The following is a 22,646-nucleotide window of genomic DNA, read 5'->3' as shown; positions in this document are numbered from 1 at the left end:
GCTGAGGGTAATTATTGGTGCCAAATTGCCTGTATGTGTGAGGGCGCCCTCTGGTGGCTTGGAGCCCCGTCTTGGGTTGTTCCCCACCTTGTGGGATAGGCTCCAGACCTCCTATGAGCCTGAATAGCTCACATTGCTGTTAGGTGCAGCAACATATCTTGTTTCCAGTAATGACACACACACACACACACACACAAACACATACAGACTGATGGAATGGAAGAGGCCCAGTATGGCAGTTAGCTTGTTGCTTAAAGTACCTTCGTGTCATGAGCCCTGAGTGTTAAACATGAGGTGCTTACAAAAGACTCGGCAAACTTAATGAAACTCCAGGGTGTTTCCTTAGACCACAGTTGTATTGCGAGTATGTGCTGCCACCTTCTGGCAACTGATAGTAACGCATAACATTTCCAAACCGGTGAGAAGTTTGCAGCTTCGTGTCGTGCTCTTTCCTTTCTTTTCTGATTATTATTATTAATTATTATTTTTATTCACAGCAAGAATAATCTTGTAATTTATTAGGTCGTCCTGCATGAAAAAAGGCACTAGTTCTGTGTTATTCCACCAAACATGGTACGCAATGAAAGGGTCCACCTTATGTAAGCAGGGCATCGCCCCCAAGCACTGCACCCCGGGCGCTGAATTAGCTGCCCCCTGCTATGTCACGATGTCACATATGGGTTAAATGCAGAGGACACATTTCGTTGTTGTGTGCTGTGGTGTGTCAACAATGACCACTGATCTCTAAATTTGGCCTAATTCAATTAGGGTTCCGTGACCATGCCTGGAAGGTTGTGGGTTCAAATCCCGTAACTGGCAAACATCACTGAGCCCGTGAGAGAGACCCTTAACGCTGACTACTGCAGGAACACAGACTAACCCAAAAAGGTCTGCTAAGTTTATGCAAGATAGCAGAAGAGACAAATTACAGCACCAATAACTACAGTGAAGCATATTAATGATTTACTGAAGGTTCAATATTAATCTATGAAAATGTGAGGGAATACATTTCATTTTATTTTAAGCAAAAATCTACCCCTAGATGGCAGTATTGCAATGTCAGATTTGTATACAACAGAAATTACACTCGGTGGCCATTTTATTAGGTACACCTAGCTGGTGCCGAGTATGGCCCACTTTTGCCTCCAGAACAACTTTAAAAGTAAATGGGTTCAGTGTTCAGAGAAGCGATTCTACACACCACTGTTGCAATGAGCTGTTATTTTTGCACTTGCGGCCTCCCTGTTAGTCGGCATCAACCAATCTGCCCATTCTGCTCTGACCTCTCCCATTACCGTGGTGTTTTCAGCCACTGAACTGCCCCCGATTGGATGTTTTTGATGTCATCAATCTCCATAAACTATAGGCAATGCATCGGGTGCAAGTGCCAGGAAAATGACTTTCTGAGATGCTGGATCCACCGTGCCCAGTACATCAATCACACCACAATCAAAAACACTTAGATCACACATCTTAACAATCGTAATGCTCAGACACGGTAACTGAATCTCTACCTTCCAAGTTTACTGATACTGTATGTGGTCATCTGTGCGGTAATCAGGTCATTAGGAGCTGGTCAACTAATAATGAAATAATGAAAAGCACGGAGAGCTACTTTGCCACTCATAACTGAAACCGACTTCCTGAAGTGATTCAAAATGCACCAAACATTTAAAACCAGGATTAAAACATTTTTATTCCACAGTGCACTGGAAATCAATGTTGATACTTTTTCTTTTACTCTAATTTTTGTGTTTTATTTAAAGCTTTTTAAATTATTTATTTTTTTACTTGTAGTCTTTAATTTTGCTTGAGCTTATTTCATGTGAGGCATTTTGAATGATTTCTGTTAGAAAATCTTCTATATAAATAAACTTGCCTCGCTTTACTCCTCGAGACTTACTGACAGACCATAAGACTGATCCAACGCTACAGAAAAGGAAGCGACAGGTGTAATGTTGTAGAAGATTGTGGGATCTGGGCCGAGAGCATCGTGTTCAGACAAGGCCTGCGGCACTCTGTACCTTTGCGATGTGACCTCACACATGACTTGATTCCTCTGATGAGGCAGCAGTTATGCAGAACCTTATTGCGGATCCGGTGGTTCTGGTGAAACTGCGGCAGGTCCTGCCGGCACTTCGGAAATCTCTTCACAGGGCAGGATACGCCCATTATCAAGCAGGTACCGGATCCCCGTCTGCCAACGTCACATGTCATTTGCCCAAATAAAATGGCCAAAATAAGGAATTAACCTTAAAAAAAAATCACTTAAATTATAAATGCCTACCGTGAAATGCTTATACAGGCGGTTTTGCTAGTAATCACACACTGTGATTATGAGCATAATAGGAGTCATATACCACAATATATCACAACAAATGTTTAGTATTAAATCACTTTCAATAAAAGGGACACGACGCCCAAAAATCAGGTTAGACAAATCAGCTCCTGCTTAAGCGGCTCCTTAATAGACCTGATGTTTGTAGGTGCCATTGAGGATGTACAGGTCTATCCGGAATGTAAATCAGATCACGGAGCGAGTGGCTCACCTCGTGGTCTGTGAAAGGGGGGCATCGATACTTATGCCGGCCCGTCCAGGCTGACCTCTGTGCTGTCCTTCCTGGATGGAGGAGGCAGGAGTAGGAGGTGCAGAGGAGGAGGGAGCAGCAAGGAGATCCTTTTGCCCAGGAACCCCTGGCCAGCAGCAGACAACCTTGTGTGTCGGCTAAGGCCAATCCCTTCAGCCCGCTGATGGGGGGGCTGTTCTTCGTCATCATCACCAGCTTGTTCCCACCCCCATTGTGTCCCTCGTCCATTCACCCCCCATCACTGCCTCCTTACATGGAGCTGTGGCAGGCTAAAATTAGAAGCAACCCCCCCCCCCCCCCCAATCTCTATCTTACCACTATTCAGCCAGATGCACTACCCAGTGTTGCACACAGGTGGCGACATTGCGTGTGACGGATAGTGACACGCCACAGTGGGCAGTCGCGCATCACCTTCACCCAACTGCCTGTCCTGTTTAATTCAATCAAATTACGTCACTTTTGCCATTCATGTCTATTGGGCTTTTAATCTCAGATATCCACAATTATATTTCAGATATCCAGAATGTTCATTCTGGATATCTGCAATTGAATTCTTACTAAAAAAAAAACTCCCATTTCATTGTTACTAGTCATAATTTTAATTTCAGATATCCGAAAGGATACCACCATTTTATATATCCATAATGTAATTTCTGAAATGCTCTTTTTGACTAGTAAGAATACAATTTTGACTAGGAGAAAAACTATTGTGAATATCTAAAATGTAATTACGGATAGGAGTGTGACTTGATTAAATGTTAGAACGGCTTGCCATATGACCACATAAACTATTCAGTATAAAACTTGTTCATGCGTTATGGGAAAGTATTTCATTTTATTGTAGAGAACCACCCAGCCATGGTGTAGGAGGGCGCAATTAGCGGTGGGAAGTAAGAGGAATTGACCACAAGGTGGCGTTTCTGCACCCATACCAGTCACTCTGACAACACGCTTGCGATGCCCACTGTGCCGATCACCCTGCTTACTCCCAACATGCACGGTGGGCACACACACATGCTATGTACGACAATTGACACCTAACGCATGACATCACAATGCATGTCAATCACGAAAAACTATTTACATGGTTGGCACTTTTCCAATTTACCGCGCTGCCCCGCAGTACCTCAAGCGCTATAGTATTTCAGTACATCCTGTTCTTCATACATATGACGATCAATCTTGTCGGATGAGTTGACGGTGTCGGGGCGAGGCGCGGATAGCTGGACCGCCGATGGTCGAGAGACGCACGCATTTCCACCAGATCACACGCAGGGATCATGTCCGCCGAAGTGTCCCGTTAACGTTATGTAGAGCGCCGGAGTGGAGTATCTTCTCCGCCGAGTTTATAACTGTTCCAAGTTATACAGAGTTAATAGCCACCCATCAGCCAATCGGAAAAAAAGCATTGGTTGTTTCCGGGTAAATTCCAAAAGTGACATAAGGTGCTGCTTCAACGTGCGTTATTACAGATGCAGTGCAGAAGATGTGCAAGTGCAAGAGCAAGATCCTATGAGATCCTATGATTGCGGTAGACAGGACTTTATTAAAAATTTAATTAACCGTGAGTAACCCTGATATAATCTCACTCCATGCCAGTGTCTGACTTGTGACTTTACCGCATTTCCGTCTACTAACTGCTGATATGTTTCATATTTGCAGGGAACCTGATATCAGTCACACACATTACCTATGCTTTCTACTCAAGGACGGGGGGCCTGATGATTTAAGTGGTAAAGATTGGCTTTACTCACGGATCGTTACGTCTCCGCGAAACGGAAGCAGATATAACCAGTGATCATTCGGAGACAGAACAATAACTATAGAGAACGAGCGCCATTCTGTTCGACTAAGCCGGTATAACTTTATTCCTCTTCCCCAAATGTGATTTTTAAACTGATCTTATTTTTTACTTCCGAATGTCTGAATTGTGAAACTAACTTTGCCACAGTTCCGTCTTCCAAAGTGCTTAATTAAGTTATTACGTAACCTTTACAATAGAGTCCATTAAACTGTACATTTCCGGGCTGGATTCATTTATGAAATCGAAATTGAAATGAGGCAGATTTCCGGTGTTATGGGAGTTAAATGTTCATATCATGTGGATGTGAATATAAAATAAAAGGCTATACGGAAATACTAGTTGCGCGCAGTATAGAATAAGGAAAAGAGAGAAGAAAACTTAAGTATTGAGAGCAGTAAGTATCCATTGCAGAGAAATATTAACTATTAATACATAACCTATGTAAGTGTACAGCTCTGAGATCATGTAACTAACGAGAAGTGCTTTAGAACTGTATTAATATTATTAGGCTTTGATTTGCTAACTTGCGAAAAAGTTTTCACAGATTTCCTGTTTGTACTAATTGTTTAATTATAAAGCGCAGTCCGTCATTCCTATGGATTATTGCAATCATTGCGTGATTAACTGAGACGTAGCCTATTTAAATGGTCCTCCGTACTTGCGTAGTAAATAACGCGTTAATTATTTGGTTTAATTACAGAGATGTTATTTTTCCACAATAGTGAGCCCCGTGTCGGGTATTTCATTGGCGGACTGCGATACCCGGAAGCTGCTTTCTTTGCAGATATGATGCCGGAGCCCTGATCGTCTAAGCCATGGCGCACCGTTCCCATGAAGAGGTATGGCGATAACGGGCTGGCATGTAATACATGCTGTTAGGGCTGCAAATACCAGACTCCGCACAGCAGAAAAGCTGAAGTTCACACATGAACTATTTTTACCCAGAAGTTACTGAAAATAGCACAGAAAAAACTCACTTTCTGAGTGCACCTCCCTACTACAACAAATTTAAATGTAAACAGTGTATAGTAACAAAATAAAATGATATATATTCTTTATTGTCTTAAGGTGATATTTTAGCATGTGTTATTTTATGGTGTTAACCCTGTTTTTAATGTGCTGTATTGGTTCTTAAACTGCAGTATTTTTTATTGCTGCCTATCCTGGACATGTGTCTCTTGCAAAAAGAGATTTTAAATCTCAGTAGGACCAACCTGGTTAAATATGGTTGAATAATGATATTTGATAAACACACAAGTGATTCTTATAGTAATAAAATACACACAGCAGGCGTCTCCAGCAGACACATAAGAATCCGAGCAGGAAAATTGACTTATGTTACCGGAAAGGTCAGTGTGTGTGTCTGAGTGACCGTGTTCAGGCTTCTGAGGTCTCATGAACTCGCCTCTTGTCCTCTTCACACTCAGGTCTCGCTCGCTGGCCTCTTGCTGGATTACCTGAAGGAGCTCAGTGATGGACAGCTGAAGGAGTTTAAATTTAGACTGAGTACCCCAGTATATAAAAAGTTAAAGCCCATTCCTTGGGGTCAGCTGGAGGACATTAAAGATGAACCGGACATCGCCTCCATAATGAGAAGTTTCTACAGTGAAGACAGTGCTCTCAAAGTCATGCTTGAAATCCTGGGGAAGATGAACCTGAATGACCTTGCTCAGAGACTGAATAAAGACCTGCAGTGGAGTAATCATATTTTTTTACCTTTTTGTGTTTCTCCAAAAATGTAACATTTTTTAAGCTTTTCAAAAAGAACATTGTATTATATAGCATGATAAGGAAATTATTTTGAAATTCTCTCTTTTTTTAAGGTAACGAGGCAGGAAGGGAGCTGGGTGACAGGACTACTGGCCCGTGGTGTGTTCAGTATTTCTGTTCCATACTTATGTATAGGCACACACTGGGGACAAACATAAGAATCCAGATATTTATTCTTTGATTAGCATATTAAGTTTATGAAAGAGGACCCTTCTTGAGTCAGTATTTGAGGAAGTCAAAAACCCATTAACACGCTGTCTTCTTTGTACCTACACAGTGCCAGTGTGCAGATGGACGATGAGCTCCAATCTAAATGTGACATCCAGAGTGTGTATATGTATTTGTATATGTAAGAATATGTTTATACAACAATATATTTTGAGGAATTATATAATAACTTTGGGCCTTACATTTCAGAGAAGAAGTACTGCAAACTGAAGAAGTTTCAACGTACATGTCATGCCCCGCTCGTCCGCTCCTTCTGTGTACCACACCCCTTCATCTACCCCGTGTGGATTCCCTGTGTTTACCAGCTGTTTCTTGTTGTAGTGATTAGTCCTATGTATTTAAGTCTGCGTTAGGTATGTTTTCCCCAGTCTGGTCATTAATGTCCGTCATGTTTTTCTTTGATGGTCCTGTTTCGTCTCCCTTGTATTAAAACCCTTGTCTACCAGATTTCTCGGCTTATGTGCCGTTTCCTTGCTCTGTGCTCGAGTGAAACCATGACAGAATGACCGGATTTTTACGGACAATCAAGGACTACGCCGCCTTTCCTGGTCTCCATACCGGCTTACTTGCAGTATCCTCCCTGTGTATTGCCTCGCAACAGCTGTCGCTACATCTGTCAGAGAAGATGCGGTAAGAGAGATGGAGTCTATGTAAGATTGAGAACGTTCCTCGCTTCGTCCTCTCATGTTATTCATTATTCTCCATCACTTGGAATTTTATGTGAAGGGATCAGCTATTTCATTATCATATCCAAGATGGCAGCCAAGACAGTGCTCTGTGTGGATGTCAGCATTTGAAATCTGAGTTTTATGTTTTCTGTGTGGGTTATTTGTTATTTAAGCCTGAATGAGTGATTTTGTACAATACTAACATATTCCATGCAGTATTTGATATCTGGATGACTTACAGTACATTTCTTATTGGACTGAGTCATAACTTTAGGGTGACCCAGATAATCCATGGACACTTTGAGCTACTTCGGGTTTTGCAAATTACTTTCAAATTGAAATTTTGAAATTGAAATTGTGCTTGGCTAAATACAGGGTTCCCGCGGGCCGCGGGGTCTTAAAAAGTCTAAAATTCAAAAAGTTAAATTTAAGGCCTTAAAATGTCTTTAAAAATGCCCAGATTTTCATCCTAGGTCTTAAATTTAATTTACCCAAGTCTTAAAATTCTTGCCTCCGTTCATTCCCAAAAAGCGTTGTCCGCAGAAAATAAAATAGTAAATTGCTGTAAAACTAATCCGTTGGTTGTGTTTTCTGGTCTGCACCGGTGTCTGCGTGGTAATAAAACTACAAATCCCATCGCATGATCACTGCAGCTAGGCAAGCAAACAGTTTGAGAAGGGTCTGGCTGCAGAACGTGCACTTTCAGCCACTGACGTCAGGTGCACACTCAGCCACAACAGGAAGTGCAGGGGAATCAAGCGCTAACTTAGTTCCTGAGGCCAATGTGAACGGTATGTTGCTTTATTATTTGCATTACTGAATGACAGTTACAAGTTTGTTTCATGCCATACATTATTGCAATGTAAATGTTTTGATGTAGTAACTTTTTTCTCTGATGACTGGAGTGAATTTTTTCAGTTAAGAGGCAACTACTAGCCAGTTGGCTCACGTTATCTTAAATTATAATTAAAATAAACACATTTCTCATTTTACAGAGCTTATCCTGGAGTTACCTTGTGAATGTCTTAGTTTCCAGCATATAGTTTTTAGTTGTTCGTGTGGTTTTGAGGAGAACGTTTCTCGGTCTCCTTATGGTAGGGCAAGGCAAGTTTTTATTATCATACACAGGGGTTATTTAATATGCTTTATAAAAACAAGATTTTAAAAAGTTAAACCAAGACAAAAGCAAAATAGAGATGAAAAAAAAACTTATTTGAATAAAAATTGCTTAGAAAATCTAAAAAATCTGATTAAAAGTGCAGTATGTCCTGCCCCGCTCGTCCGCTCCTCCCGTGTGCCACGCCCGCTCGCTAACCCCATGTGGATTCCCGGTGTTTATCAGCTGTTTCCAGTTGTTTTCTTTATCGTTGATGGGTCTGGAACGTAACTTCCGCGATAGGCGGGGATCACTATATATTTTAAGGCTTAAACTATAAAAAATGTTTATGTATATGGTCTTTCTATATCGCGGATTTTCACCTATTGCTGATGGGTCTGGATCCCCCGCCTATCACGATCCAGCAATAGGTGAAAATCCGCGATATAGAAAGATCATATACATAAACTTTTTATAGTTTAAGCCTTAAAATACCACTCCCACATGCTTTAAACACATGTGAACGTATTAAAACGCATTTTGTAAACACATATGATATGTGGATGTTGGGCTAAGGATATGAGTGACATAAAATATGAGAAATTCTGGTATCATTCGAATGTTTCTAGTAATGCATCGTGTTGGTCTTAAATTTTACTCATAATGGTCTAAAAATGTCTTAAATTTAACTTACTGAAACCTGCAAGAACCATGTAAATAGTTCAGCTCTTCTTGTACTTTGACTGGTTTGTTTCCTTGACTGAAAGACTCATCCAGCTGTTTCACATTAGCATTAGTGACACATGCACAATTATAGGAGACTGACCAATTAGCACGCAGCACTCAGTGCTTAAGTGAAATCCAGGTCCTTTTAATTGAAATGGTAATTTACAATTCCTGTCCTAGCTCAGAGTGTCCTCCCTGACATGGATTATCTGGTCACCCTACATTACTTCTTAAATCTGGATTGAGAATTCAGACACTGCTAGCCTCCACCTATCGGCCCTGCCTTCTAGCCCAAAGATTTCGGCCCTGCCTGCTAGCCCCCAGATTTCGGCCCTGCCTGCTTTCCTCCAGATTTTGGCCCTGCCTGCTAGCCCCCAGCTTTCGGCCCTGCCTGCTAGCCCCCAGATTTCGGCCCTGCCTGCTAGCCCCCAGCTATCGGCCCTGCCTGCTAGCCCCCAGATTTCGGCCCTGCCTGCTAGCCCCCAGATTTCGGCCCTGCCTGCTAGCCCCCAGATTTCGGCCCTGCCTCCTAGCCCCCAGATTTCGGCCCTGCCTGCTAGCCCCCAGATTTCGGCCCTGCCTCCTAGCCCCCAGATTTCGGCCCTGCCTGCTAGCCCCCAGATTTCGGCCCTGCCTGCTAGCCCCCAGATTTCGGCCCTGCCTGCTAGCCCCCAGATTTCGGCCCTGCCTGCTAGCCTCCAGATTTCGGCCCTGCCTGCTAGCCTCCAGCTATCGGCCCTGCCTGCTAGCCTCCAGATTTTGGCCCTGCCTGTGTAGTGGGGGAATTTCGCCCCACCTTGGTAGGGGAAAAACCGGCTAATACTCTAGGACACTGTAGGGGGTGGTATGTCGTGCGGTTGTAACCCCTGTGGAATTACTGCATTACAAATTGATTCTTATTCTATTATACTCACACTTTGATATTCGTTCATTCACCCATAGTGGATACTCCCTAAACGCATTAGTAGTGGTGGGTTATTTGCACCTTGTTCGAAATGCATAGGAAAGCAGACCAGTTAGGAGTGTTGGTTTTGATATTCATACTTTAACAAAGAGACATTCGTGTCATTGAGATGTTATGTGCATAAACTGAAATGCTGTGTTAACTTTGTTAGTTCCATGGCTAGGTTGGTTGGCTAGATAAGCTAACAGACACACTTGATGGAGATGCTAAAAGTTTTCCCGTGCACAGACATGGTAAATTATTGTATTATGTTCATGTTCAAAAGTAATAGTTGGGAAATGTGATATTTTGTCATAAGCAGCAATGAAGTTCGTGATTTGAAACCTAGTCGCTAATCGCTTAACCTTAAAGACTGAAATACTCCCCTTTAGGGGTTATTGGTTCCAACGTGTTCTAGTTGTTAACAATTTCTATTGATATTCCATGCCATATTGGGTTTACCCTATAAATGGTTTACATTGATGTCTCATATCATACTGTACTTGTTCTATATGGTCTGAAGTGAACTGTGATCTGAATTGGAATTCATATTCCCTCTGAACTGTTAAGGGATTTTATTTATTTATTTATTTTGACAGTACCCAGTTCACCGTGAGGAATGTACACATATGCATACATATATTGACCTTAAGCCATAGTCAACAATACAAGATTCTCTTTTATAAATCCTGATTGGTGTTTGTGTTATTGTGGGATGGCGTAATACAATAATCAGTATTCACTGCCGCAGTCCTCCTGTACGAATCTTGGACAGAGTTACACGGGCATGCTCATCCAATGGGTAGCATGAGTAGGAGGGGCTGGAGCAGTGGGACATTGGCGAAAGAGAGCGCGGGCGAGAGTGTTTTTTTTTTTTGGGAAGAAAAGGGAATGGGTCGGTCGAGTAATGGTGGACGGGTGTACAGAGAAGGGAGTACCGTGAAGGTTTTGAGAGAGTTCACGGTGTCAGTACTCCAGAACCGAGCGATCCGGTCTTAGATTAGGCAAGACGTAAACCTGTAGTGGGTTTTTTTTTTTTTTTGGGAAAAAGAGGGAATGGGTCGGTCATGTCAATGAAAGGCCCATATTACTCTTTACCTGGCAAATTACATTTTCCGAATTTGCGCTTAGTCATAGAAATGGACGGAATTCACTTCGGTGCCAAGTCGTAGGACTACAAGACTTGATAATCAACCTCAGGCCTCATCACCCAACACCTAGCAACACCTTAGCAACCACCTAGCGATGCCTAGCAACACCCTAGCAACCACCTGGTAACACCTAGCAACGACCTAGCTACAGACACCATAGCAACGCCTTCCAACACCCTAGCAACCACCTAGCAGCACCTAGCAACACCGTAGCAACCACCTAGAATTGCATAGCAACACCCTAACCACCACCTGGCAACGCCTAGCAACCAGCTACAAGCACCCTAGCAACGCCTTCCGACACCCTAGCAACCACCTTGCAGCACCTAGCAACACCCTAGCAGCCACCTAGAATTCCATAGCAACACCCTAACCACCACCTGGCAACGCTTAGCAACCATCTACAAGCACCCTAGCAACGCCTTCCGACACCCTAGCAACCACCTTGTAGCACCTAGCAACACCCTAGCAGCCACCTAGAATTGCATAGCAACACCCTAACCACCACCTGGCAACGCCTAGCAACCAGCTACAAGCACCCTAGCAATGCCTTCCGACACCCTAGCAACCACCTTGCAGCACCTAGCAACACCGTAGCAACCACCTAGAATTGCATAGCAACACCCTAACCACCACCTGGCAACGCCTAGCAACCATCTACAAGCACCCTAGCAACGCCTTCCGACACCCTAGCAACCACCTTGCAGCACCTAGCAACACCCTAGCAGCCACCTAGAATTCCATAGCCCATTTCAATCAGACAACTTTATCTCATGCATGATTCAGCCAATCACGCTGTACCACAGACAGACCCTCCAAATTTCGTGTCGAACAACAATCGTTTACAATTATTTTTGGTAATAAATAAATTTAAGAGCCATTTGGGAGCCAAAAGGTACTCAGGAGTAAGCATAAACTTACAAGAGACTGTGATGTATATTATATTGTTTTACTGTAGATCTGTTATGTATCGTTGTTTCTCTGTAAATGATTAAAAATATTGGATCTTTTTATCAAATTGAGATGGTTTTGTTTTTGTACCTTAAAATTTATTATTCTGTACCATAAACCATATAAATAACAAACATTTGCTATAAGGTGTTTTTTACGTTACTAATTCATTTCACTTATAATTTCATATTATTTTTGGTAATAAGTACCAAAAAAACCTGAAGAGCCACTTGCCAGACATAAAAGCCGGCTCTCTTAAAAGAGCCGTAATTCTCATCACTAATTGCTAAGCACGTACCGTATTAAAAGTGTAACTGAAGAGATCAGAAGGTTTCTGAACAATGGTTGTTGCTATATCCATTCTAATTTTTATACAATAGTCTGTATAGAATCTCTGAGCAATTACACAAGTGACTCTGGTCTATTAATAGGTTAAAGAACTGTGGTCCAAAAAACCAAACAACACTGTGGTAGCCAGTCTTGACAAGAGTTCCATGTTCATCATCCATCACACAGATTTTCTTTCACTCAAGCCTAACAACTGGCTTGTTGGAGAGGTATGCTCCAAGGATCATGCTCAAACACAGTGATTGCTCTAACTGCGGGGTCTCACGTATAAACGGTGCGTACGCACAAAAATGTTGCGTACGGCCGTTTCCACGCTCATGTCAAGATGTATAAAAACGAAACTTGGCGTACCGCTGTGCACATTCTCACGTAAGCTCCAGACATGGCGTACGCACATTTCTGCTCAGTTTTGTAAACGGACGGCACTCAGTGGCAAGTCATTACTACTGTGGTTTCCCTTTTTAAACTCACAATCATGACGCTGACTTTATCAAATACACCGACATTAATTGTATGTTGTTTACAAATGTACGGCACCTGATTTTTAGTCAATTTGTAACAATAAAATGGTGCAGAAAATTACCGAACTATTACAACTACCATGGCAGCTCTTGCGTTATTGGAAGACATAGCTTATGGAAGAATTAGAAGAGAGCGCGTATTCAGGGATCATATACTGATTTCCTGGCCCATGATGATGACTGGCTTCTAAGTCGATTCAGATTTCCAAGAGCAATCCTTTTGGAGCTGTGTGGTAAACTGGGGCCAGCCGATGAGGAATTGCGCTATAGGCTACCTGTTCCTTTACAAGTTCTGTCCACTCTCGGGTTCTTAGCCACTGGTGCTTTTCAGCGAGAACTTGCGGACTGATCGGGTATTTCTCAGTCAGCACTGAGTTGCGCCATGCCAGCTGTATGGGACGGCATAATTCGCTTGTCACCCAGATATATAAAATTTCCTTACACTGTGGTTGAACAGGCAAATATTAAAGCGCAATTTGCAGCGATGTCCGGTTTTCCCAATGTAGTCGAAGCTATCGACTGCACGCACATTGCTATGAAGTCACCTTCAGAGAACGAATTTGTTTATGCTTATGTAAATAGAAAGCATTTTCACTCTATTAATGTACTCAATGTACTGGGGGCACCTCGTACTATATTGTCTGTAAGAATAAACAAACAGAATAAACAAATTAAAGTAACACCGCATCTGCGCCCTACGTGTTATTCATAAACATGCAAGTGGCTGTGGGCTCGGTCATGTACGTAAAATTTCACGCTCATTGGGATTTATAAAGGGAATGTGCGTAGATCTTATGCATCTTGATTTTTTCTTGCTTACGCACGTTCCTAGTTTTGTCCGTACGCCATGTTTTAGTTTAACTGTTCAACTGCAGATATTAGTAATATGTCCATTGTTTACCAATAGACCATAGATTTCTATCTCCACCTAATGAAGAAGGGGCTGGACCTGGAAAACAATATCCTTGTCATGGACCACTTCTTGACTGGGGCAATTTTAGAGGGTACACAACATATTCAAAAGAAGCATCTGTTGAAAAACGAATAAAAACTAGATGAATATGTTTGCCTGAGATGGGATCCAATCAGAACTAATGTAGTTCATGTAAGGCAGGGGTATTCAACTAAAATCAAAATAAAGTTAGAGATTTGGCGGACAATGCACACCATGTAACTTTCATATTATGTGTTCTTATATGCATTTATTTATTAATAATTGTACTATGTCCATTCACTGCCAGCGACTGTAAGAAAGACAGCTGGGCTATTGATCATAAAGTGCACACACCACCATTGAAATATTCATTTAAACCGTACATAAATTTGAAAAATAGGTGTTGTTCGCTTTTGTTGAAAGATATGGCAGCTGGAAAACTGAATAAAGTTCATTTTACCATGGTGCCAGAGTTAAGGTTTAAATTCGAACCCACTTTCGTGTATGCCTCCCTGATATTCTCGATTGATGATGTATACATGTATGGAAATGTTATTTCAACACCGCAGTAAAGGTAGCTTTACAGATGTAGCCATTTGAATTTTCCCGTGTTTCCATGAAGGGGCCTTAGCTGGTCCATTACAGGTCCCTGCTGAGTCTTAGGTGGGACCTTGACTGTAATGAGATCCCCCACTATGATGTAATGAACAAGGGGGCCGGCATGATCCGCCCCTTAACTCTCTGTGTGTAAAGTACTTGCAATGATTTATCAATCCACCAGAGAGAGCAGTGAGATACCTGAAATCAGGTATATTAAAAAAAAGAAAGGCAAAAAAAGAAAATCTAAGCAAGTATAATTTTCTTATATTTAGACAAAATTCCAGTTTCATTAATAAACTGACTACACTGCAATAAATGCCAATTTAAGAAATTGTTTCTGTTGTGAGGCAAAGATGGCCTAAAACTAGCAAAATATGTTTTTAGTCAGTTTATTGATGAAATTAGAATTTTGTTGTTAGGTCCGGTGCCGGAGGGACCCCGGGTGGCCACGAGGCAGGAGCGGACCACGAAGGGGCCGAGGAGGAAGCTGAAGGGACCAACGGAGGGGGTTAGGGGGAAGATGAAGGGGGCACCAGCAGAGGCGATGAGGGAGCAGAAGGGGACCAAGGTGAATGCAAGGAGGGAGGGGAAGCCACAGCAAGTAGAGGCGCTGTCCATCGACGAGCCATATTGGAGGGACCCGCAGGCGAACGACGAGTCAAAGCGAGGGAACCCGGAAGGCGGCCGAAGAGGCATCGGAGGTGGGACCACAGGCAGCTGATGAGGCGACAGCAGGGGACCCGCAGGCGACAGCTGAGCAGGAACCCGGGTAACCGCAGGCAAGCCAGGGGGCAGGACGGGCGGGACTCAACCCCTGTGCCTATGTCCTCTCCCTTTACGGGACACCGACAGGTGGGGTTCTGGCAGGGATCGATCCTTCTGGGGCGACGCCGGAGGAGTCCTCCTCCTGGAGGACTCCTCTGGGGCAATTAGGGAGGTCCTCAAGGGGTTCCACTTGAGCTCCTCCTCCTCTGAGGGGGAAGGAGCGGTGGTTAGGCAGTCCAGGACTGGGACTGGAGCTGGTGGGGCCGGAACATTGGCCGCCAGGACAAGCAGATCAGGAACAGGCGGGTCGGGAACATCTAGCACGGGCAGGCCCGGAACAGGCAGAACGGGGACAGACAGGTCAGGCACGTCAGGTGTGGGAACCACGAGGGGTGCTGCAGGAACCGCAGGACCGGGAACCTCGGGGAGCACTGTTGAGGGGGTCCGCTTTGTCCTCAACAGGAGCAGCTTCCTTAAGGACGTGGCGATCCCGTCCAACTCGTGCAGAGATGAAGTTGGAGTGAATGCTGCGAAGGCTTCCTGGAGCTGCGTGCACAGTTGGGCAGCTTCTGGGACCTGGCATGCCGTTGGGTCCTCCATCACCCTCCAGAAGAGACCATGGAGGGTGAAGTACGTCCCGGTTAGGGACATCGTGGCGGGCACCTGTGGAAGCTGGTCCGGAACTTCAGGAACCAGCTGGTCAGGAACTGGCAGGACTGGAACAAACTGACCAGGAACTAGCAGGGCTGGAACAGACTGGTCAGAAACATCAGGTGAGTTTGGGACATTAAAATTAGGCACCGCAGGGAGTGGTGCCATGACCACCGGTGCAAAATCCACACAGCCGGGAGCCAGGGTGTGTGTCTCCCCAGCCAGCATTACCTCTTTAAGGATCCGTGGGACCCCTTTAAGGGCCAGGCGTGTTCCTGGGAAGGGGCAGGTTGGCGGTAACAGCTGGAAAGCAGTGGTGAGGCGGGCATCAGGCTGCTGCTGTGCAGAGGCGATGGTTGTGTGGGGGGAAAACACCGCCGGATCCAAGATAGGAAGGGGTTCCCTCCGAGATCCTATGGGGAGCAAAGCGGCAGAGAGGGAGATGGCTCCTAATTAGATCGCCGGTTCTGCGGTAGATCTCTTTTTCCGTCTGCCGTTTCTCCGAGTCTTTTTCCCTCCCACTTGTGAAATCAAGGACAGCGAAGGGGTTTCGGAGGCCGAATTGTGAAGCCGCTCGATATCACGAGCTACCAACAGGGTTGTTACCTCCCACAATCTCCACCGCAGCTGCTGGAGATTATCGCGCACCTTCTCCGCGAGTTGCGCGTCCTTTTCTAGGGACATCCCCTCTAGGATGTCCTGGCTCTGGATCGCGAGATCCCATGCTTGGGGATCTTCCCGGATGTTGGGCTGGGAGATCCAGTGAAGTATCTCGTCAATGAGGTAACAATCCTCGGTCAAGGGTGGTACTTTGTTCGCGGGGTCTGTCATTCTGTTAGGTCTGTTATGTTCTAGTCACTCTTTGGCTTCTTCAAATGTTTAGAAATGTGTGTGAACAGTTTTGAGTCATTGTGTTTAAATGACTACTATGTGCTGGCTGCGCTTAACTTCTGTGGCCTGTGTTTTCTATTTTGCATCATTTGCACCATAGCGCAAAATGTGTTTTGATGAATGAGAATGTGTTTCGAGTTTAGCAAAAAGGATGACCGAGATCTGCAAGTTGTGTCTATTTAGGTGAGCATGGTTTAAAGTTTCGCCAAACAAGTGACTGATTCAATGAATGACTTTTGGCAATTGCCAGTTTTGTTCCCAAAATAATTTTTAATATTTTAACAATTCGGAAAAACTGTAAAATATTTCACCTATCTAAAATACATTTATTCGAAATTGCTACAAATGCTTTTATTCAGCACCAATAATCTGAGATCATTTAGAATGTGATTATTCTATTTTTTTGTTAAAATCTACTTTAAACATACACTTTTCAAAAACCTATTTTCAGTGGTGTTGACAAATTGCAAAGATCACATTATAAACATTTCTAGCCAAGACTTTTGAGCTCTGAAGCTTATAGACACAGGGGCTGGCTACACAAAGGTGAATGAGACATTCAAAAAATTGTAGGTTTGATTACTAAAGTGTTACAACTTTGAAGTGACTTTGGAGTCACCACACCTTTGCATACTGTCAATGGCTCATCAGTCTGGAATGTCTGTCACTGCTCCTCACACCAATCAGTTTGGAAAGGCAGTGTGACTTTTACAGTTTTTTTCAACATGCTCGCTAGCCAAGTACCTAGCCCTGTTTGTCTCTGGTGTTGTAAAAACTTTGGCTGTGTCTTCATTTTACCTTAACTCCAACAAGTTATTCGGCTAAGCTGCTTTGTGAAGTAGCCCCGATCTCAACCCTATTGAAAATTTGTGGGTTATGCTTAAAAGCCGGGTCCATGCCAGGAACCCAACTAGTTTAAATGAACTAGAAATTCTGCAAAGAAAAGTGGTCAAATATTCAGCCAAAAGTATGGCAGAAGCTTGCTAATGGTTACCAAAAGAGTCTGGTTGATACCTGTTGGACTTTTTGGCAGGCAGCCGGCTTGGAGGGGGAAATTGAGGTGGCTGCATCTGTATATACAGTTTTCCGGCTGTAATATCTTTAAATGTGTTTATATATACAGTGAGGGAAATAATTATTTGACCCCCTGTTGAATTATTAGCTAGACCCATTTATTTAAAAAGTCTGTAATTACACTGGTAGTTTTATTTTAACACCAGAAGATAAATTTTCAACAAAACAAATGAAAAGAATGAAAAGAAAAAAAATCATTATGTAACAGGTACAAAACAATTTGTCATTTATCTAGGGAAATAATTATTTGATCCCCTACAAGCCAGCAAGAAATTAGGTCAAGTACATATGCACTAACACAACATAAGTAGTACTTATTAAGTATTAACAGATACCAAGCCAGCATTGTCATTTAATGGCATTACAGTATTCTTGGGTGACTAACCTGTCTACCCTTCAACCTTATCACCATGGAAAATAACAAAGAGCTGCCTAAGGAGATCAGAGACAAGATTGTACATTGTCAAAAAAACTACATTTCTGAATTTGAAATAAAAAAATAATTGAGTATTATCCATTACAGGAGTCTCTTACTGGACCACATCATTGTGGAGAGAATCTCTGCCTCCTTCAAGAATCACTTTTAACTCTCTCTGGTCATAGTGGATGTCGACTAGCTAAGTCGGATGGGGGGGGGGGGGGGCGTTACTCACCAATGCTTGCGCATTCTGTCATCCCATTGGCCTGCGCCCTTGGGGGGGGAGGGGGGGGGGCACTGTCCAACATGACACCAGCGATGATTTCGTCTTGCTTCTTCAACATGTGAGAATGAGAGTAGGAGTTTTAAAGTGAGATTGCATGCCTGTCACTATTCCAGTTGGGCAGAATATCTGTATTTTTAGTGATGTTAGAGTACAGAAGAGTATTGCTGAGACCACATTTGTGTTGGAACCCCCAAAGGCTCCTAATCTACCAGGTGGAGTGCTCCTTGAGAGGGCAGTTGTGGACATTCCATGTAGGTCTTTAAACAGAGTCCCTGTATTCTTCAGGAACATGACAGGACACAATGTAACTTTATCTCGGAATTGTGTGATAGCTGAGGTATATGCCGCCCAGTGTGTGACACCTTTGAGAGAGAATCAGTCCCCTGTGCACTGTCCTAAAACCAAAAAATGCAAGACTCACCTTTAATCTTGATGATTCTTCTCTCACAGAAGAATGGAAGGAACGAATCTTGGATAAGCTCAATTCCATACCTGTTTTTGCAGTGGATGAGTTATCTTATGGCCATACCAGGGCAGCCAAGCATCATATCAGACTGCATGACAATACCCCTTTCAAGGAATGGCCTAGACCCTTCCATCCAAGTGATAGGGAGACAGTGAAACAACATCTGAAAGAGCTTCTTGAGGCATGTATTATAAGGGAATCTGAAAGCCCATTTGCATCACCGATAGTAGAGGTTAAAAAGAAAAATGGACAAGTTAGGCTATGAGTGGATTACAGGAGACTGAATAACAAGACCATTAAGGATGCATATGCAATCCCAAATATAGAACAGGCTTTCTCTGCACTCAGTGGGGCAAAGTGGTTCTCTGTGATGGAACTTAAATCCGGGTACTATGAGGTTGAAGTGGCTAAAGAGGACAAACACAAGACTGCCTTTTATGTCCCTTTGGCTTTTGGGAGTTTAATCGTATACCTCAAGGTGTCACTAATGCTTATGGAAAAATGTGCATTTGCATTTGCGTTTGAATGAGGTTTTAGTGTTCATGGATGATTTAATGGTGTTCTCAAAGACGCTTGAGGAGCATGAGGATAGACTGATAAAACTATTGAACCGGCTAAAGGAGTATGGGCTGAAGCTGTCTCCCAAAAAATGTGACTTCTTCAAGACATCAGTAAAGTATCTTGGTCATGTGGTTGATGCTAATGGTGTGCATACAGACTCAGATAAGATCTCTGCTTTAAAAGACTGGCCTCGACCTTCGAATAGACGAGAACTGAAATGTTTCTTAGGCTTTGCTGGATACTATAGGCGCTTTGTTAAGGACTACTCCAAGACTGCCAAACCCTTGAACCGCTTGACAGCAGGAAATCTTATCAGCAGAAATGTGTCAAGACTCCAGTGAATGCAACTGTACCGTTTGGTGATGACTGGACGTCTGAATGTGAGGTTGCTTTTCAGACCCTTATAAGCAGACTAACATCAGCACCTATTCTTGCCTTTGCTGATCTGAAGCTTCCTTATATTCTCCATACTGATGCATGTCATGAAGGACTTGGGACTGCACTCTATCAGGAACAGGAAGGCCAGCTTAGGATGGTTGCCTATGCCAGCAGAGGCCTGTTGAAGAGTGAACAGAATTATCCAACTCACAAACTTGAGTTCCTAGCTTTAAAATGGGCAGTTTGTGAAAAATTCAAGGACTACCTATATGGTGCAGTATTCACAGTCCTGACTGATAATAATCCTTTGACGTATGTGTTAACTACTGCAAAGTTGGATGCAGATGGTCACCGCTGGCTTGCTGCCCTATCAACCTTCCAATTCGGCATAAAATACAGATCTGGTCGTTCAAATGGAGATGCAGACGGGTTGTCTAGGCGACCTCAGGGATCACCCATAGAATATGATGCTTTCCTGCTGGAGAAAGAGAGGATAGAGAAGTTTAAAACAAACACATCATGCAGGTGAGAAACATCAGCTCATTTCTACAGAGGTTTTCGAAGCAATATGTGATGGTTGTGGAGTCACATTTACAGTTCATCCACAGAAACCAGACATTCCTGTGTTAGAGATACTGGCTTTAAATGCAGCATCTGTTCCAGATGATTTATCCAACTCAGGGCAAGGGACAGTTCCTGGAATGACACAAGAGGATTGGTACAGAGCACAGAGAGAAGATCCTTCTCTAAAAGTCATCTCCTTCGCAGAGGGTGGTAAGAAACCAACATACAAGCAGACTGTCTCTGAAGAAGAAGAAGTGAAACTGCTCCTAAGAGAATGGGCCAAACTTGAGCTTAAGAATGGTGTACTGTACAGGAGGTGGATGGACAAGGGATATGCTGTCAGCTCATATTTCCATTGCAATACAGAGACCAGAGCTTCCAAGCTGTGCATGATGGATTGGGATATCTTGGAGCAGAATGTGTACTTGACCTGGCACGTGTAAGATTTTATTGGCCACGAATGGCTCAGGATATCGAGAAGAAATGTCACACATGCGAGAGATGTTTCCGAAGAAAAACTAGTCCACAGAGAGCTGCTCCTATGGAAAATATACTCACTACATATCCACTAGAACTTGTGTGTATGGATTACCTGTCGCTGGAGCCAGACAGCAAGGACACCAAAAAACATACTCGTTTTAACAGACCATTTCACAAAGTATGCAGTGGCCGTGCCAACAAAAGATCAGAAGGCAAAAACCATTGCCAAAACACTGTGGGGAAAATTTTATTGTACATTATGGTTTCCCTAGTAAGTTGCTTAGTGACCAAGGCAGAGATTTCGAGTCATATACAATCAAAGAACTGTGCTCACTTATAGGAGCAGAAAAGGTGAAAACTACTCCCTACCACCCACGTGGAAACCCTGTAGAACGTTTCAATCGAACACTTTTAGGAATGCTGGGAACATTAGATGACAGAGACAAATTTCATTGGAGAGACTTTGTAAAACCCTTAGTGTGTGCATATATTTGCACAAGAAACAACACAACAGGGTATTCACCATGCAGTATGAACTGATGTTTGGGCGTCAGCCTATGCTGCCCATCGATTTAGTTTTTGGCATTAGCCCATGTAACGGGTTCCATATCTCCCACTCTGAGTATATAAAGAACCTCCGGAGTCGCCTTCAGGAATGCTATGCACTGGCAGCTTAGAGTGCTAGGAAGATGGGAGAGAAGAACAAAATCAGATTTGATGCAAAGGTTAGAGCAGCTGAACTATTTGAAGGAGACAGAGTTCTGGTGCGGAATGTGAACATCAGAGGGAAACATAAGCTAACTGATAGGTGGGAAAGTACAATACACAGAGTTGTGAAGCGGGTGGCAGATGGTCCTGTATATGTTGTGAAGCCGGAGAGAGGTGAAGGACCCCATCGTACACTGCATCGGGATTTATTGTTTCCGTGTGGGTTCCTTCCTGAGACTCTGAGCAGCCTGATACAAACAGTGTCACCAAAGAAACATGTAAGAACATGCACAATACAAAACTACAGCTAGAGGAGCAAGACACAGAAACAATGGACAATGAAGTGGATTTCTACGGTCAAACTCCCGAAATTTCTTCAAAAATGTACTTCACATGTACTCAAGAAACCAATGGGGTTCATGGAATTTCCCAGGACAGTTCTCAGGACTCTGGGGCTCAAAGAGCTCCTGACACTGTGCCCGTCTTTAAGCCGCTGAGTGGTGAACCATGCTCAATCGAAGAGGGAAAGAAAAGTATGATGCATGATTTTCAACTTGTCACTCCATTGGAGGAGGATTCTCAGCCATTTGGAGAGAATTTCCATCCTCAGTCAGACACATATGGATCCTCAGACCATGTAGTTATTAACATCCCTGATGGTGTTCTACCTGAAGAGGCGGAGGATGAACCCTCATGAAACTCATGAAACCCTTCATCAGCTCCTTCCTTCCCTCCAACTTTGACCAGCTACAATTTGCATACCGGACAAACAGATCCTCTGGAGATGCCATCGCACAGGTCCTGCACTCCACACTGAGCCATCTTGATGAGGGATGTGGTAATTATGTGAGAATGCTGTTCATAGACTACAGCTCAGCTTTTAACGCCATAATCCCCCACACCCTCTCGGATAAGCTCCAGGACTTACGTTTCAGTACATCTTTGTGCAAATGGGTATACAACTTCCTGACCGCAAGACCACAGACAGTGACAGTAGGGGATGTGTACTCCCGTACACTCACGCTGAACATAGGGGCCCCCCAGGGATGTGTGCTGAGCCCCCTTCTCTACTCTCT

General features: G+C 43.5%; 2 protein-coding genes across 6 annotated transcripts in view; one reads left to right on the top strand and one right to left on the bottom strand.

Moving 5' to 3' along the window:
- The window catches only part of LOC111853147 (Kv channel-interacting protein 4-like), a 49,535-nt gene extending 46,784 nt beyond the window's left edge, over positions 1–2,751 (bottom strand). Inside the window, exons 1-2 of one of the 2 annotated variants that reach the window (XM_023829780.2) lie at positions 2,550–2,751; positions 2,025–2,197 (exon numbers count right to left, since the gene is read on the bottom strand). In XM_023829780.2, the coding sequence (XP_023685548.1) occupies positions 2,025–2,172 (148 nt within the window). In that variant the 5' untranslated portion in view covers positions 2,173–2,197; positions 2,550–2,751. The remainder of the gene's footprint in view (positions 1–2,024; positions 2,198–2,549) is intronic. The other variant, XM_023829784.2, reaches the window with a different exon arrangement.
- Positions 2,752–3,773: 1,022 nt separating this feature from the next.
- Positions 3,774–11,992, top strand: LOC140582855 (NACHT, LRR and PYD domains-containing protein 3-like). 4 transcript variants are annotated; one of them, XM_072707255.1, is made up of 7 exons: positions 3,779–4,152; positions 4,251–4,445; positions 5,177–5,231; positions 5,820–6,090; positions 6,216–6,261; positions 6,440–6,489; positions 6,580–11,992. In XM_072707255.1, exons 3-7 carry the CDS (start codon positions 5,208–5,210, stop codon positions 6,741–6,743), a joined length of 555 nt encoding a protein of 184 aa, XP_072563356.1. In that variant the 5' UTR covers positions 3,779–4,152; positions 4,251–4,445; positions 5,177–5,207; the 3' UTR covers positions 6,744–11,992. The 4 variants fall into 4 exon arrangements, 3 of the variants coding, with proteins under 3 accessions (XP_072563356.1, XP_072563354.1, XP_072563355.1); XM_072707253.1 differs by having other exon boundaries at positions 3,782–4,152; positions 5,115–5,231; XM_072707254.1 differs by lacking the exons at positions 3,779–4,152; positions 4,251–4,445 and adding an exon at positions 4,457–4,786 and having other exon boundaries at positions 5,115–5,231.
- The last annotated feature ends 10,654 nt before the right edge of the window (positions 11,993–22,646 follow it).

This window comes from Paramormyrops kingsleyae, chromosome 25, assembly GCF_048594095.1.
Source record: "Paramormyrops kingsleyae isolate MSU_618 chromosome 25, PKINGS_0.4, whole genome shotgun sequence".
NCBI classification, from domain to species: domain Eukaryota; kingdom Metazoa; phylum Chordata; class Actinopteri; order Osteoglossiformes; family Mormyridae; genus Paramormyrops; species Paramormyrops kingsleyae.
The sequence above is the reverse complement of the archived record's forward strand: the minus strand, read 5'-3'. Positions and strand labels throughout refer to the sequence as shown.